Source organism: Schistocerca gregaria, chromosome 5, assembly GCF_023897955.1.
Source record: "Schistocerca gregaria isolate iqSchGreg1 chromosome 5, iqSchGreg1.2, whole genome shotgun sequence".
In the NCBI taxonomy this organism is placed as follows: Eukaryota; Metazoa; Arthropoda; class Insecta; order Orthoptera; family Acrididae; genus Schistocerca; species Schistocerca gregaria.
In genome coordinates this window covers 630,533,796-630,547,917 of record NC_064924.1, presented here as the reverse complement: position 1 = coordinate 630,547,917, position 14,122 = coordinate 630,533,796, and the positions used below count along the sequence as shown (strand labels likewise).

General features: G+C 37.8%; 1 protein-coding gene across 8 annotated transcripts in view; it reads left to right on the top strand.

Moving 5' to 3' along the window:
• Positions 1–14,122, top strand: part of LOC126272523 (alpha-N-acetylglucosaminidase) — a 382,435-nt gene that overhangs the window by 153,875 nt on the left and 214,438 nt on the right. For all 8 annotated transcript variants that reach the window (XM_049975433.1, XM_049975432.1, XM_049975431.1 and 5 more), the window contains exon 11: positions 12,167–12,309. In XM_049975433.1, coding sequence (XP_049831390.1) covers positions 12,167–12,309 — 143 coding nt within the window. The remainder of the gene's footprint in view (positions 1–12,166; positions 12,310–14,122) is intronic.

Sequence of the window (14,122 nt, the reverse complement as noted above, 5' to 3'; positions counted from 1 at the left end):
ATGCTGTTAATTTCCACTTTTACAAAAAACAGTCTTCTGCAAACTCTTTTAAATCATTTTCTTTAGAAAGACGAAGTTCTAAATTACCTAAAAAAAAAAAAAACCACACACACACAAACAAACAAACTGTATTTGGTTTTTCAATGCAAGCATGTAAGGCCCTGGAATGACAAGGTGGAGGTGCATTGAAAATGTGCCCATATTCCACTGGTACTCAAGTTGTATCTGGTATCTCTATTAAGTTCTACTATTTTTTAGTACCCTCTGTGGAAAATAATGTTGAAACTCCTGATGACTAGGAAATGAGCTTAAGTCACAAAAACTGCAAGTAAGTACAGTAGTCTTTGTTTTGGTTTCTCAGACATCTCTACAGCATTCAGCTCTAAAAGGTACTTTTTATAAAAAAAATAAATATATGAAATGGAATAAGGAATCAAACATAAAGTATAATTTTCTCTTTTTTGTGGATCTAATAATTTGAGGTAATCACATTTGAGAAGTGTAATTTTTTGGGTTCTGTCTTCCCAAGCAGTCCCATCAATGAAATTATCTGGCCGGCAGTATAGTTTTCCTCTTGACATTCTACAGCAAATTAGTGATACCTGTACAAAATTCAAGTAGCTTGAAGTAAACCTAAGCTTAGGATTCTAAAAGAGACCGCTTCTAGGTTCAGCCTCTGACACTTATAGATATGTATCATCAACTTGGGATCCTGTGTAAAGAAACCCTTGTTAGATTAAGGAATCTGTGGTAAAGAAACTCAATTGTGGTGGCTGTTGCACAGCTGTCAGGGTGGTCCTTATGGGGATGGGGATGCTTTTTTTCCTCTCACTTTAAAAGGGACTGGCAGTGGCAGAGCCACTCTGGACCATACCAAGACATTTATATAATTTGTCATGTGTAAAATAGTGTTCCACATTATCTGCAAACTATGCGTTACTGTGTGTTAACTTAAACCAGAAACTAGCATGTCAATAGCATTACTTAGTAAAAAGATGTACTAATCATTCTCTATAACACAAATCCATTTCAGAAAGTATCATGAAGACTGCTGTGAGCTTCACCAAAATTTACGCAATGTGACTGGGGTGTAAAACCTGCAGGTTGTTTACATGATGTGTACTGCAGCTGTTAAGCAACAGTTTTTCTACCATGATCTCCACTGCTTTGGTAATGCACATTACATTGGGAAATTTACAACCTGTTTAATTTTGTAGTTATAGCAAAAAATAGACTGAAATATGTCACAATGAATCGTGACAGAAGACACCAATGTTTTGAAGTTTCTAAAATTATTTGACCTTTATCTCATTTCCTAGACATCACGACTTTTATATTGTCTTCCTCAGAGAGTACTTAACAATTGTGGAACATAATAAAAGTTGTCATATTTAATTTGAATACGAGCAGAATGTGGGCCCATTTTCAATGCGCCTCCACAATGTCGTCGTTTTTTTTTTTTTTTTGCCTTATATGCCTGGATAGCAAAACCATATATAGCTTTTCAGATGATTTAGAACACAGTGTTTCTAATTAAAATGGTTTAAAAGAATTTGCAGAAAACACTTTTTTCTAAAAGTGAGCCAGAAGCAACCAATTGTGACGATTTTTAGAAAAATCGTCAACTTTACTCAGTTTGTAAACTGTTGGAAAGCAGTAGGAAGATGAAATGTTATATTGTAAGACCTTATTGGTAAGTTATTACATGCAAGGTTTCAGGTGTATCCCGTAATTAATTCTGGAGGTGTAAGAAGCTAAACATCACATTTGTTTTTATTTTGAATGTCTATGTTTTTTGTTAACCTTGCTTCAAATTATCTTCATGCAAATTGCTCAGGAAATCTTTTTTTTATTATTTCACTTAAGAGGGTGCAAAAATGTTGTACAAGATGCTCTAGTTTCGTTTCTTCCAAAAAAATGTTATCGGAGATATTGTGTCTCACAATTTGCTGAAAATTCAAGGTGTATTGTTGATAGCTGTGCTATGGGGTCAAACAGATGACTATATCTCTGGAGATATTGAATTAATAATCATGAAACTTTAACAATGTTCGCTGGGAACATGTGTGATTGTTCATACGAAATTTCATAAACATCCATGAGGGTATTGTGGCAAAGTCTAGGTCACTTGTTATGGAATGACCTCTATGATTTTCTTACTTGGTGCTTTCTTTAAAGGATAAAACTTTATAAGCTTAGAAAATAAATCAACCATGACAAATGTATAGCTGTAACCCACTTTTGCTTTGGTTAGTTGCCCAAACAAGTAATTCACACTAGTTCCATCTGTCTTTTTCGGAGTAACACTCTGTAAACATCCTTTATGTTTTTGATAGCAGCCTTTTACGCATTGGCATCTACTACAAGCAGCTAAACACTTTCTAATTGTCCTAGCATATGCTTCCTAAACTTGCCTGTTATGCATCAAAGTCCTCTGTCACCACTTTTGCATCAGTACAACACAAATGTTACTAATCCAGCTGGCTGTGGCTCCACTACGAAAGCCAGGGAGGGATCTGGACCTTGGAAGAGACTCGATGTGTGGGTCTATTTATGGGGGAGCAGAGAGTCTGAAAACCACATTGAAGTGAGCAAAGAGAAGGCCACAATATATGACCAGTAAGAATGATAACAAATAGTACATAGAACCAGAGGCAAAACACGAATGTGAAGGCCAGATCCGAGTCAGTTGATATCAGTGTAAGAACTTGTGACAGCACTCACCTGCTTCGTTTCTTTGTTGTCCTCTGTGTCTGCATTGCTACCCTGGCTTAAAAATGGGTTGTGGAAGTGCAACTACTGTGTACTGGAAATGATGTAGCCGACCAATGCGCAGTTGTTTTTCATAGTCTTTTACATTCACTGTTCACCCCTCCCCCCCTCCCACCCCCTCAATATTACACAGTTATATGGTCAGTGCACTATCGTTTAACTTTCCATAAGCCTCATTAAGAGTTAGCAGGCAAACATCCACATACTGCTACAATAGTTTGCTATTGAACATCTGTGAGCAGTAATAATCCAACCACAAGGTTCATAGTTCTTGGAAGAATGGAAAGGTACGTATGGAGCAGACACTGTCATTGTTTTTACACATGGCCTAATTGTTGAACACTTATTCCACAGTTAAGATGAAGAATTGTTGTTGTTCTAACCAACACGGTTTTTCGTTTGAAACTCAGCTGTGGACTGACAGTATTGTGACCAGAAATCAGGCCCTTATATATCCTCACAATAATAGGCACTGAAACTATTCATTGTTCGGAGTTTAATTTACAGAAATTACAATTAAAAACTTAACTCATTAAATTAACTGAATACAGTGAAAAATTGGTTCTTTTTCACAGTTTCCTCTACTACAAAGGATAAGCCAAATTATTTGTTTAAGTCATGAAATTAACAAATATAAGTACACAAAACAATACTTCTGACAAAACTGTTAATTACTTTGGAATTAATTAAGGGCTGGCTTTGCTAACATGTTTTTGAATAGAGCCAAATAGATCCTTTAAGATTACAATTAGTTGTTCCCCTAAATGTTTAAAATTAGTATAGAATTTATATTTGTTTAAATGTCAACAATAGAATTTAAGTTATGAGTCAATTACTGATTTCACCCTAAAACTAAGCACAAAACTAGATCTGGTGTTATATTCTTTAAAACTGATGGCCTACGTTTCTCTTTTATGAAAATGCAGGTTATACACACACATGTAAATGCTAATTAGCTAAAAACGAAAAAAATGAAGTTTAAGGAGGCAGATGGCAAAACAAGGCTTTGTCACATCACCCCCTCATTGGATTGACCAGATAGATATTGCAAATAGCCAACTGGGCAATTCAGTAACCAAAAGTGACAAACTGCCTATTGGATTTTAATACCTACTCCAAATTTTTCTTTTGTTTCGTTCACTGCTTGCTCAATATACAGATTGAATAACATCGGGAAGTGGCTACAACCCTGTCTCACTCCCTTCCCAACCACTGCTTCCCTTTCATGTCCCTCGACTCTTGTAACTGCCATCTGGTTTCTGTACAAATTGTAAATAGCCTTTCGCTCCCTGTATTTTACCCCTGACATCTTCAGAATTTGAAAGAGAGTATTCCAGTCAACATTGTCAAAAGCTCTCTCTAAGTCTAGGAATGCTAGAAACGTAGGTTTGTCTTTCCTTAATCTAGCTTCTAGATAAGTCGTAGGGTCAGTATTGCCTCATGTGTTCCAACATTTCTACAGAATCCAAACTGACCTTCCCTGAGGTCAGCTTCTGCCAGTTTTTCCATTCATCTGTAAAGAATTTGCGTTAGTACTTTGCAGCTGTGACTTATTAAACTGATAGTTCAGTAATTTTCACATTTGTCAACACATGCTTTCTTTGGGATTGTAATTATTATATTCTTCTTGAAGTCTGAGGGTATTTCGCCTGTCTCATACATCTTGCTCACCAGATGGTAAAGTTTTGTCAGGACTGGCTCTCCCAAGGCTGTCAGTAGTTCTAATGGCATGTTATCTACTCCCAGGGCTTTGTTTCAACTCAGGGAATTAGATATAGTGGGAATTAGTGAAGTTTGGTGGCAGGAGGAACAAGACTTTTGGTCAGGTGAATACAGGGTTATAAATACAAAATCAAATAGGGGTAATGCAGTAGTAGGTTTAATAATGAATAGGAAAATAGGAATGTGGGTAAGCTACTACAAACAGCATAGTGAACGTATTATTGTGGCCAAGGTAGATACGAAGCCAACGCCTACCACAGTAGTACAAGTTTATATGCCAAACACCTCCGCAGGTGATGAAGAGATTGATGAAATGTATGATGAGATAAAAGAAATTATTCAGATAGTGAAGGGAGACGAAAATTTATGGACTGGAACTCGATAGTGGGAAAAGGAAGAGAAGGAAACGTACTATGTGAATATGGAATGGGATTAAAGAATGAAAGAGGAAGCCGCCTGATAGAATTTTGCACAGAGCATAACTTAATCATAGCTAACATTTGGTTCAAGAATCACACAAGAAGATTGTATACATGGAAGAAGCCTGGAGCTACTGGAAGGGATCAGAGAAATTATATAATGGTAAGACATAGATTCGGGAACCAGGTTTTAAATTGTAAGACCTTTCCGGGTGCAAATGTGTACTATGATCACAATCTATTGGTTATGAACTGTAGATTAAAACTGAAGAAACTGCAAAAGGGTGGGAATTTGAGGAGGTGAGACCTGGATAAACTGAAAGAACCAGAGGTTGTATAGAGCTTCAGGGAAAGTATTAGGGAACAACTGACAAGAATGGGGGAAAGAAATACAGTAGAAGAAGAATGGGTAGCTTTGAGAGGTGAAATTGTGGAGGTAGCAGAGGATCAAGTTGGTAGAAAGACAAGGGCTATTAGAAATCCTTGAGTAACAGAAGGGGTACTGAATTTAATTGATGAAAGGAGAAAATATAAAAATGCAGTAAATGAAGTGGGCAAAAAGGAATGCAAACGTCTCAAAAATGAGATCGACAGGAAGTTCAAAATGGCTAGAGGACAAATGTAAGGATGTAGAGGTGCATCAGGGTGTCTACGACCCGGGACAACCGGGAGATCCGGGAAAAACCTGGGAATCTTTTTGAGTTCCGGGAATTTTTCATTGTTTTAGTTTTCAGTTAAATCTTGTGATTTTGACTGGTAAGAACCAATTATCTAACAAAAAAATTCTGTATCCCACCTCTGCAGAATAATACTGCAGCAACAAAACATGAACGAGAGAAAAAAGCGAAAATGAAACTTACGTCACAAAGAAAATGCGCTATGTACAACAACAAAACACAGTGCTCATACAAGCGTCTGCCAACAGCAAAGTGTGTCAAAGGCTTTAGGAAGACTGTGCAGTGCTTTTTAACAACAAATTGCCTCCAATGGCCTTGATGTGACAGTTTTTTACATTAAATTCGTTTTAATGCAAGATCTTTTAATGTTTCACACGTACGAACATGCGGGCTTCCTGCGTCATCGTAGCTGCGCAAGTGCAGTGATGCCTGTTATCTGGCGCTCTCTGGCAACTGCTGAAACGTATCTTTCTAATAGGTCACAGAAAAATATTGCGAGTATTGCTTTGAAAAGCGTTACTTTCAAAGTAAATTTCCTTTTATGTAAGATAAACTATGTGAGAGAGCGTACGACGATTTTTTAAAATCACAGAGCGTTTGACACTCATTTAAAAATCAACTCTTTGGGGACGACCATATGAAGAATTTCGAGTCCAGAAGATCAGGCATTTGCGTCGTTATTAAAAAATTTTACTGGCACATTTATGTGATGCATGACACCCAAAAAAGATCAACAATATATGTGGAGGCTTAGTTTCTCTTGCAGCTTATTAATCTTAGAGACCAATATTATATGTGATAGCTTTTCTTTTCTTGTAGAAACAATTGTACATTAATTTATACCACTAATTTTTCTTATTTGTCTGTTCTCACTACTTAAAGAGTGATTTTGCTATTGGCTGACTACATCACATGTCAAATGCTGTCATCAGCTGGCGAGATCAGGTGAAATGAGCTGTGATTGGCTTACAAAAGCACATCGCAAGCTCGATTTTAATGCTTCGGAAAGTAACATGCGGTGTTTGGTGGAATTCGAATTTATACCTTCGTAACACGGAAATATGCAGTGTATATGTTGCTGCACATCAAAGATCTTTCCAAAATGTGTTTTTTCCCCTGAATTTCATTTTCTAAAGTGCCGTGAAATTCTATGCCAGTGTATAAAACCATAAACCATAAAAGGATTGATAAGTGCCGAGAAAAAGTATACTGTCACTTAACACGGAAAAAGTGTATTTTCACCCAGGAGAAAGTGTATTTTCAACTGGGAAATCCGGGAAAAAACTGGGAATTATTTTTCCTTGTCCATGTAGACACCCTGCGCACCTCTTACACCACTAGGGGTAAGATAGATACTGCCTACAGGAAAATTAAAGAGACCTTTGGAGAGAAGAGAGGCACTAGCATGAATATCAAGAGCTCAGATGGAAACCCAGTTCTAAGCAAAGAAGGGAAAGCAGAAAGGTGGAAGGAGTATGTAGATGGTCTATACAAGGGCGATGTTCTTGAGGACAATATTATGGAAATGGAAGAGAATGTAGATGAAGATGAAATAGGAGATATGATACTGAGTGAAGAGTTTGACAGAGCACTGAAAGACTTAAGTCGAAACAAGCCCCTGGGAATATACAACATTCCATTAGAACTACTGACAGCCTTGCGAGAGACAGGCCTCACAAAACTCTACCATCTAGTGAGCACGATGTATGGGACAGGCGAAATACCCTCAGTCTTTGCACTGAAGACCATAACAACAACATCACAAAATATCTACAAGTTATTCTTTTAACAAAAAATTAGGCATCTTGATCATGATTGATGTCCTTTTTGGGTACACAAAGATTACATTGTAAGATCCATATCACTTTATTACATTGTAAGATCCGTGTCACTTGATGCAAGTTCTGTCTTGCCTATCAAAAAATTAAACCTCGTGGGTAGCAAAGAAGTTAAATTGCACTGGTCATTGCAGTTCATGTTTAGACAAAAAATTTCACAGTGTTTAGTAATTATCACAAGCACTTTCACTTTTTCAATGAGCTTTGATACACTTTCTCACCAGGTTGTCCATGCCTTCAACAGGTCTAAGTGGCAGTTAGTAAGGAAACACACTTTGTTGGTTCTCCTCTTCCACAGTACATCCTAATGTAGTACACTTACTTTTATTTCTAACTAAGTTTAAAAAATGTAAATGTTAGTAATTACATCATAAATAAATACATTACATATTTCTCATAACTTTACAATAATTATCACTAAAATTGACTATAGCACGAAATGTACGGACTAGAATTTATTTTAAAATCTACTGTACATTACACTACGAAACATTACTCAAAGTCATAACTGCCCAAAACAGTTTAAACTTGAAAGATTTGGGTTTCTTTGCCACTTTTAACCTAGCACCTTAGTGTCTAAAATATGTACACTACCTCTAGTAAAAACTCAAGAAGTGCAGTGGCATAGATTTACTAATCATTGCGTTATGGAAAAAAAAAATAGTCACAAAAAAAAACAGACAAAAAAAACAAACAAAAAAAACCACCTTCATTACTATTTGAATCATGGTTACGGGGATGGAAGTTGTACCAAATTGTTAGCCCCCACTTGTCTACTCAACTCTGAGCACTACTCTCATTCAACCAGAAAATTAAATCGTCACAAAATGTTATCAATTACTTTACCTGTGAGAATATTCACATCACTCTAGCACCACAGTTATCAGTTCATTGGCAAAATTACTTTCCTTCCTCCCAGTATTACCACTTTAAGCTCATAATTCCTCAGAACACAAATAGAAGATTTCAGATAACCTATAGTTCCAATAATGCAGCATTATATGACATGTACCTCACTAAAATATTGCTCTTTCTTTTAAGCTCACATTCCCAGCTGTAGTGTCATGAATTGCACGATATAAACAATGCCCAATGTTGCCTAGTTCACAATTAGATCATCAGTACAGTTACACCACATTTGTTTTTTAGTTATCTTTTTCATTACTCATTTTTGTGTGTCAGCTCCATTATTTTACTTACATTTCTTACCTTGCTAGGTAGTGGATTGCATTCCCAAAACATATCCTACAGCAGAGACAGGCTCCCTAACCATTAAGACTCTAACATTATCCATTGATTTATTATTTCATTAACCAATAAACACCTGCTCTTCTTATCTAATGCAAAACTGACTCTACTGAAAAGCACTCCACAGAAACAGATTCTTACGCTAAGGCAAACTTAACTCTCATTACCGATCTGACAAAATGATCACTCAGAAAAACTATTATTTCTTTGTAGTTAATCAATTTGCTTGAGATTCTAGCCTGAAGGGTGATATACATACAAATCTTGCTAATACATTCCACACGCATGACTCCAGGCAACTAGGTTTAAAATTGTAATTCCTTAATGTTAGAAAAGGCTGTACCTTGACACACTTCTGTATGTAGATAGTTATCTCTATATACTGATTGCACAAAGCACAAACACTTCTATTGTACCGTCAAACAGGGTGATTTCGGAAGCCGGGGCGAATTCGGACAGTATGGCTTATTTGCTCTTTGCCACTGCATAGAAAGAAAGAGTTACTTATTTTTAACGTCCGTGCGCCACTTATTTTAAGCGCAAGACTGCATTTATCGCTTTCCACAACTTTTATTTTGTGTGAATTGTTTCCCTAGGTGAATAATTGACGAACAGTCTCAGTGTAAAAAATCCATGCATTATTGTAAAGTGGAAACTTTCTATTGTTGAATCAAGCGGGAAGTTATTGTAACCATAATTATCAACACCCTCAGTAGCTAACAGCATTGGACAATCTCTGGTAAAAGTTTGTCGAGTTCCTAGTGCAAGGTTGTAAAATAATGGCGGTTTTTGTTAAACTGTGCATTGTTTGGGGTGATTTCAGTCAATGCTAAGAATGTATAAGAGCAGGACAGGTGCTACAGTATGGTGTAGCTATGACCCGGAACTTTTAGATAATGCTGTTTGTGATATTCAGAGTGGTAAATTATCGTACAGAAAAGCATGTGATTTGTAAGGTATACCTAAATCAACCCTACAAAATAAAGTGCAGAAAGCACATCTGTAAAAAATGGGAGGACGGCCAGTGCTAAATAAAGAAGAAGAATGAATGTTGAAGCGAGGTATCTTGAGGGCTGCACATTGGGGATTTTCCTTGACTAAATTGGATATTAGGTATTTAGTTAAAGGCTACCTCAATAAATCTGGCCGAAAAGAGAAGAAATTTCGTAATAATTGCCTCAAACGACAGTCAGAAGACCTTTCCGTTCGCTTAAGCGAAAATATTAAACGAGCTTGTACAGAAGTGAACACCTTTCATTACGCTGACACCTTTCATTTTCTGTTTACCTTACCTCCTTGTTTGAAAGAAATTCGTTAACCATGGTACCACTTTACTAATTCTGATTCACTTATAAATTACAGTTAGGATAGGAGAAGAGTATGACTGCCTCAGGAAACATGAAAAATGAGACACACAGCTGGGGTAAGCATTATTGCCACATAATGAATCCAACACAGAATGTTGAACCCCCTACTTGTTAATTGCACAAGAAATTAGTCCCAAATGTTACATCAATGCTGAGATTTTGAATCACCAAGAAATTGTACACCAAGAGCTGTCCTGCCAATTCCACAGCTACTAGTACTTCTTGTTTCACACACTTTGATAGCTTACCAGTAGCACCAATAATTTTTGTTCCAGAAACATGCATTACTACTATACCCTCTGCGTTCTTAATAGATTCAAAAAATGGCTGTGAAATACGATTCAGATCACTACCACTGTCTAGTACGCACTTAACATGTATACCTTGTACACTTGCTGTTATTACAAGGTGACACACTTCCTTTTTGCTTGCCATGTGATCTTCTTCATACAACAAATCCCCATTAATCGTTTTTCCTCAAAAAACTATCATCCTGATAACGAAAATGATTATCAGATACAGTCAAATGACAGATAGCATGGTCCTCTTCCTCATTAACGCTCTGAAACTCTAACTCTTCATTAGGACTAACATAATCCTCCTTCATTCTTTCTTTACTTAACACATTGTCATCATTATCAATTATAAATTTGAATACCTGATCCTCTATTGGATTTGTCATTGCTATCATCATTACCACTGCTGTCAGAATCAGACCCACTGTCACTTACGCTATGCTTTAGATTTTTTTACTTCTTCCATGTTTATCTCTATTTCAGTCAATTGTGAATCTACATTTTCATTTAATTTTTCCATTTTTGACTGATGACCTCAGAAGTTCAGTCCCATAGTGCTCAGAGCCATTTTTCCAGTTTTGGTTATGCTCATACAATACTTCGTGCACACCATCCATGATAGATTGTCACACTACTCTACTATGAGACACACTCTAGCTCTTGGATCCTCCATCATACCCTGCTCTGCATGTGTATCCCCAGCATGACCTTCACTCATTCCAGTGTTCTGCCTCCCCACTCCACACCCTATCTATTTCCTCTGCACCCACCCTAACCAAGATTGTTATTCATCTCAGTTAGTTGACTGAATCAGAAACAACAGTGGATGTGAGGTGTAGTTGAGTGTTTGTCACCTCTGAAGGAGGTCTTTGTCCTAAAGCTGATGAATTTACCATCTTTTTGTCATGGTTTTCCATTGCTGTATGTTGCCTCTGTTTGGTGAGTAGTGTTTTATCCCTGTGTGCATATCATATTCCATACTGGATTTCCCACAAATTCATGAGAGCGTTTTATGTTTAGTATTGTTAATAGACAGTCCAGCAGTATTATTTTGCACTGTGTTCCTGCTTAGTGACCTGGTTATTGCATGGAAAAATTAATCAAACAATGGAAGGAGTAAAGGTAACTATTGCTTTGCAATTGAGGTGTCGAGCAATAAACAACATTTCCCACATAAACATTTGCCTGCCACTTGTAGCTCTTGGACAGTGTCCTTTGGTATTGATCAAAGCAAAGTGAAGAAGAGCTTTACAACTGTTTAGACATTGATGTCCATAAGATACGGAAAGGCCTGGTAGGGTAGCAAGATAGGAAATAACGAAGCCTCATTCTCATGGTTGGTTGATGGCATTATAGAATTATTTTAATGTGCAAATATGTAAACAGGAGAGACAGGAGACTGTCGTATGTTAGTCATGAAGGGAACACTTTGGGATGATATGTGTCACTAATGGAAATCATTTTGGCGTATGATCACAAGTCATACTCCTTGTTAAAACATTGCGACTTAGAGCGGGGCTTGAAATATTTCTCTCATAGACAAGTACATAGTGATCCACCAAGTTAGGAATTAAGTTTCTTTTGTATAGTTGCTCATTTGGTTTAATTACCATTGAAACATAGAAATCACATTAATTTTTGTTTTCCATTGAATGTGAAATAAGCCATTTACTCTTGTAAATAGGTCTATTAATCTGTGATGTAAGCTGTATTAGCTGTTTTCTTAATTATTTATCATCAAGCAGTACATGGATTAGGCATGCCTAATAAGTGTGCTTTTTGCTTAGTACTGTGTGGAGATAGTGATCTTTTAATTTTGGTTTTCAGGGTGTTTTTCAAGGGAGAAGTATGGCTAACAGTACGATGGTTGGAACAGGACTTACCCCTGAAGGCATAAATCAGAATTATGTTATGTATGACTTCATGAATGAAATGTCTTGGAGAGAAGAACCGGCTGATTTGAAAGAATGGTAACTATACTTGTATTCTTCAGGCTGTCGACTTTTATGTTTTAGATGTTAAGATATATTCAGTCTACACACATAAAAAAAGTTTTGCATCATCCCGGTTCCCAGAACTTCTGAAGACAGACGTTGACTGTGGATGTTGTATCACAGATACAGTCCCTTTGACTGTTCAGAGAAGTCACTAAATCCGCCCAAAGATCTAAACAACCAAGCATGAGCAGCGCCTTTCAGACGGAGGGGGTCCAGCAACCGATCAGTTCCAGTCATTACACCAAGAAGGAGGTACATGGCTTGTGTTGTCTGTAGTTCAACCATGCATAGATGATCATTACTGTGGTTCGATCGCGTCCACTTTGTTACTTTGTGCCAGGAAGGGCTCTCAACCAGGGAGGTGTCCAGGTGGAGTGAAGCAAAGTGATGTTGTTTGGACATGGAGATACAGAGACAGGAACTGTCGATGACATGCCTTGCTCAGGCCACACAAGGGCTACTAATGCAGTGGATGACCGCTGCCTACGGATTATGGTTCGAAGGAATCCTGGCAGCAACACCACCATGTTGAATAATGCTTTTTGTACAGCCACAGGACATTGTGTTACGACTCAAAATGTGAGCAATAGGCTGCATGATGCACAACTTCACTCCTGATGTCCATGGCGAGGTCCATCTTTGCAACCACGACGCCATGCAGCGCAGTACAGATGGGCCCAACAACATGCTGAATGGACCGCTCAGGATTGGCATTACATTCTGTTCATCGATGAGTGTCGCATATGCCTTCAATCATCAGAGGCGTGTTTGGAGGCCACACGGTCAGGCTGAATGCCTTACACACACTGTCGAGCGAGTGCAGCAAGGTTAGGTCCCTGCTGTTTTAGGCTGGCATTATGTGGGGCCGACGTATACTGCTGGTGTCATGGAAGACACTGTAATGGCTGTATGATGCGTGAATGCCATCCTCCGACTGATAGTGCAACCATATCAGCAGCATATTGGCGAGCCATTCGTCTTCATGGATGACAATTCGTGCCCCCTTCATGTATCTTTGGAATGACTTCCTTCACAATAACAACATCCCTCCACTAAAGTGGCCAGTGTGTTCTCCAGACATGAACCCTATCAAACATGCCTGGGATGGATTTAAAATGGCTGTTTATGGATGACGTGAGCCACCAACCACTCCTAGGGATCTACGCCTTATCGCCGTCGAGGAGTGGGACAATCTGGACCAACAGTGGCTTGATGAACTTGTGGATAGTATGCCACGAGGAATACAGCCATGTCTCAATGCAAGAGGATGTGCTACTGGGTATTAGAGGTACCGGTGTGCACAGCAGTCTGGACCACCACCTCTGAAGGTCTCACTGTATGGTGGTACAACATGCAACATGTGGTTTTCATGAGCAATAAAACGGGCGGAAATGATGTTTATGTTGATCTCTATTCCAATTTTCTGTACAGGTTCTGGAACTCTTGGAACCGAGGTGATGCAAAACTTTTTTTGATATGTGTATTTTCTTATGAGTGTTATAAAAAATTCACAAAGATGTGTTCAGTTCAGCATAAGGCATTGATCCTTTTGTTCAGACATCTTAATGTTCTTGTTCTTGGTATCTTCTTTTTCTGATATGAAAAAATCCAGTTTGCAGATGTGTCTCAGATTTCTTTACTGCATTAATTTGAAAATATTCCATATTGTCTTGCTGCGTGAAATATAATTCATTACAAGGAAGGTTAGCACAACAATGGTGTTGTTATCGCTGAAGAATCGAGTAAGTGAAACCAATTGCACATAGCAGATTTGTGAGAGAAAAAC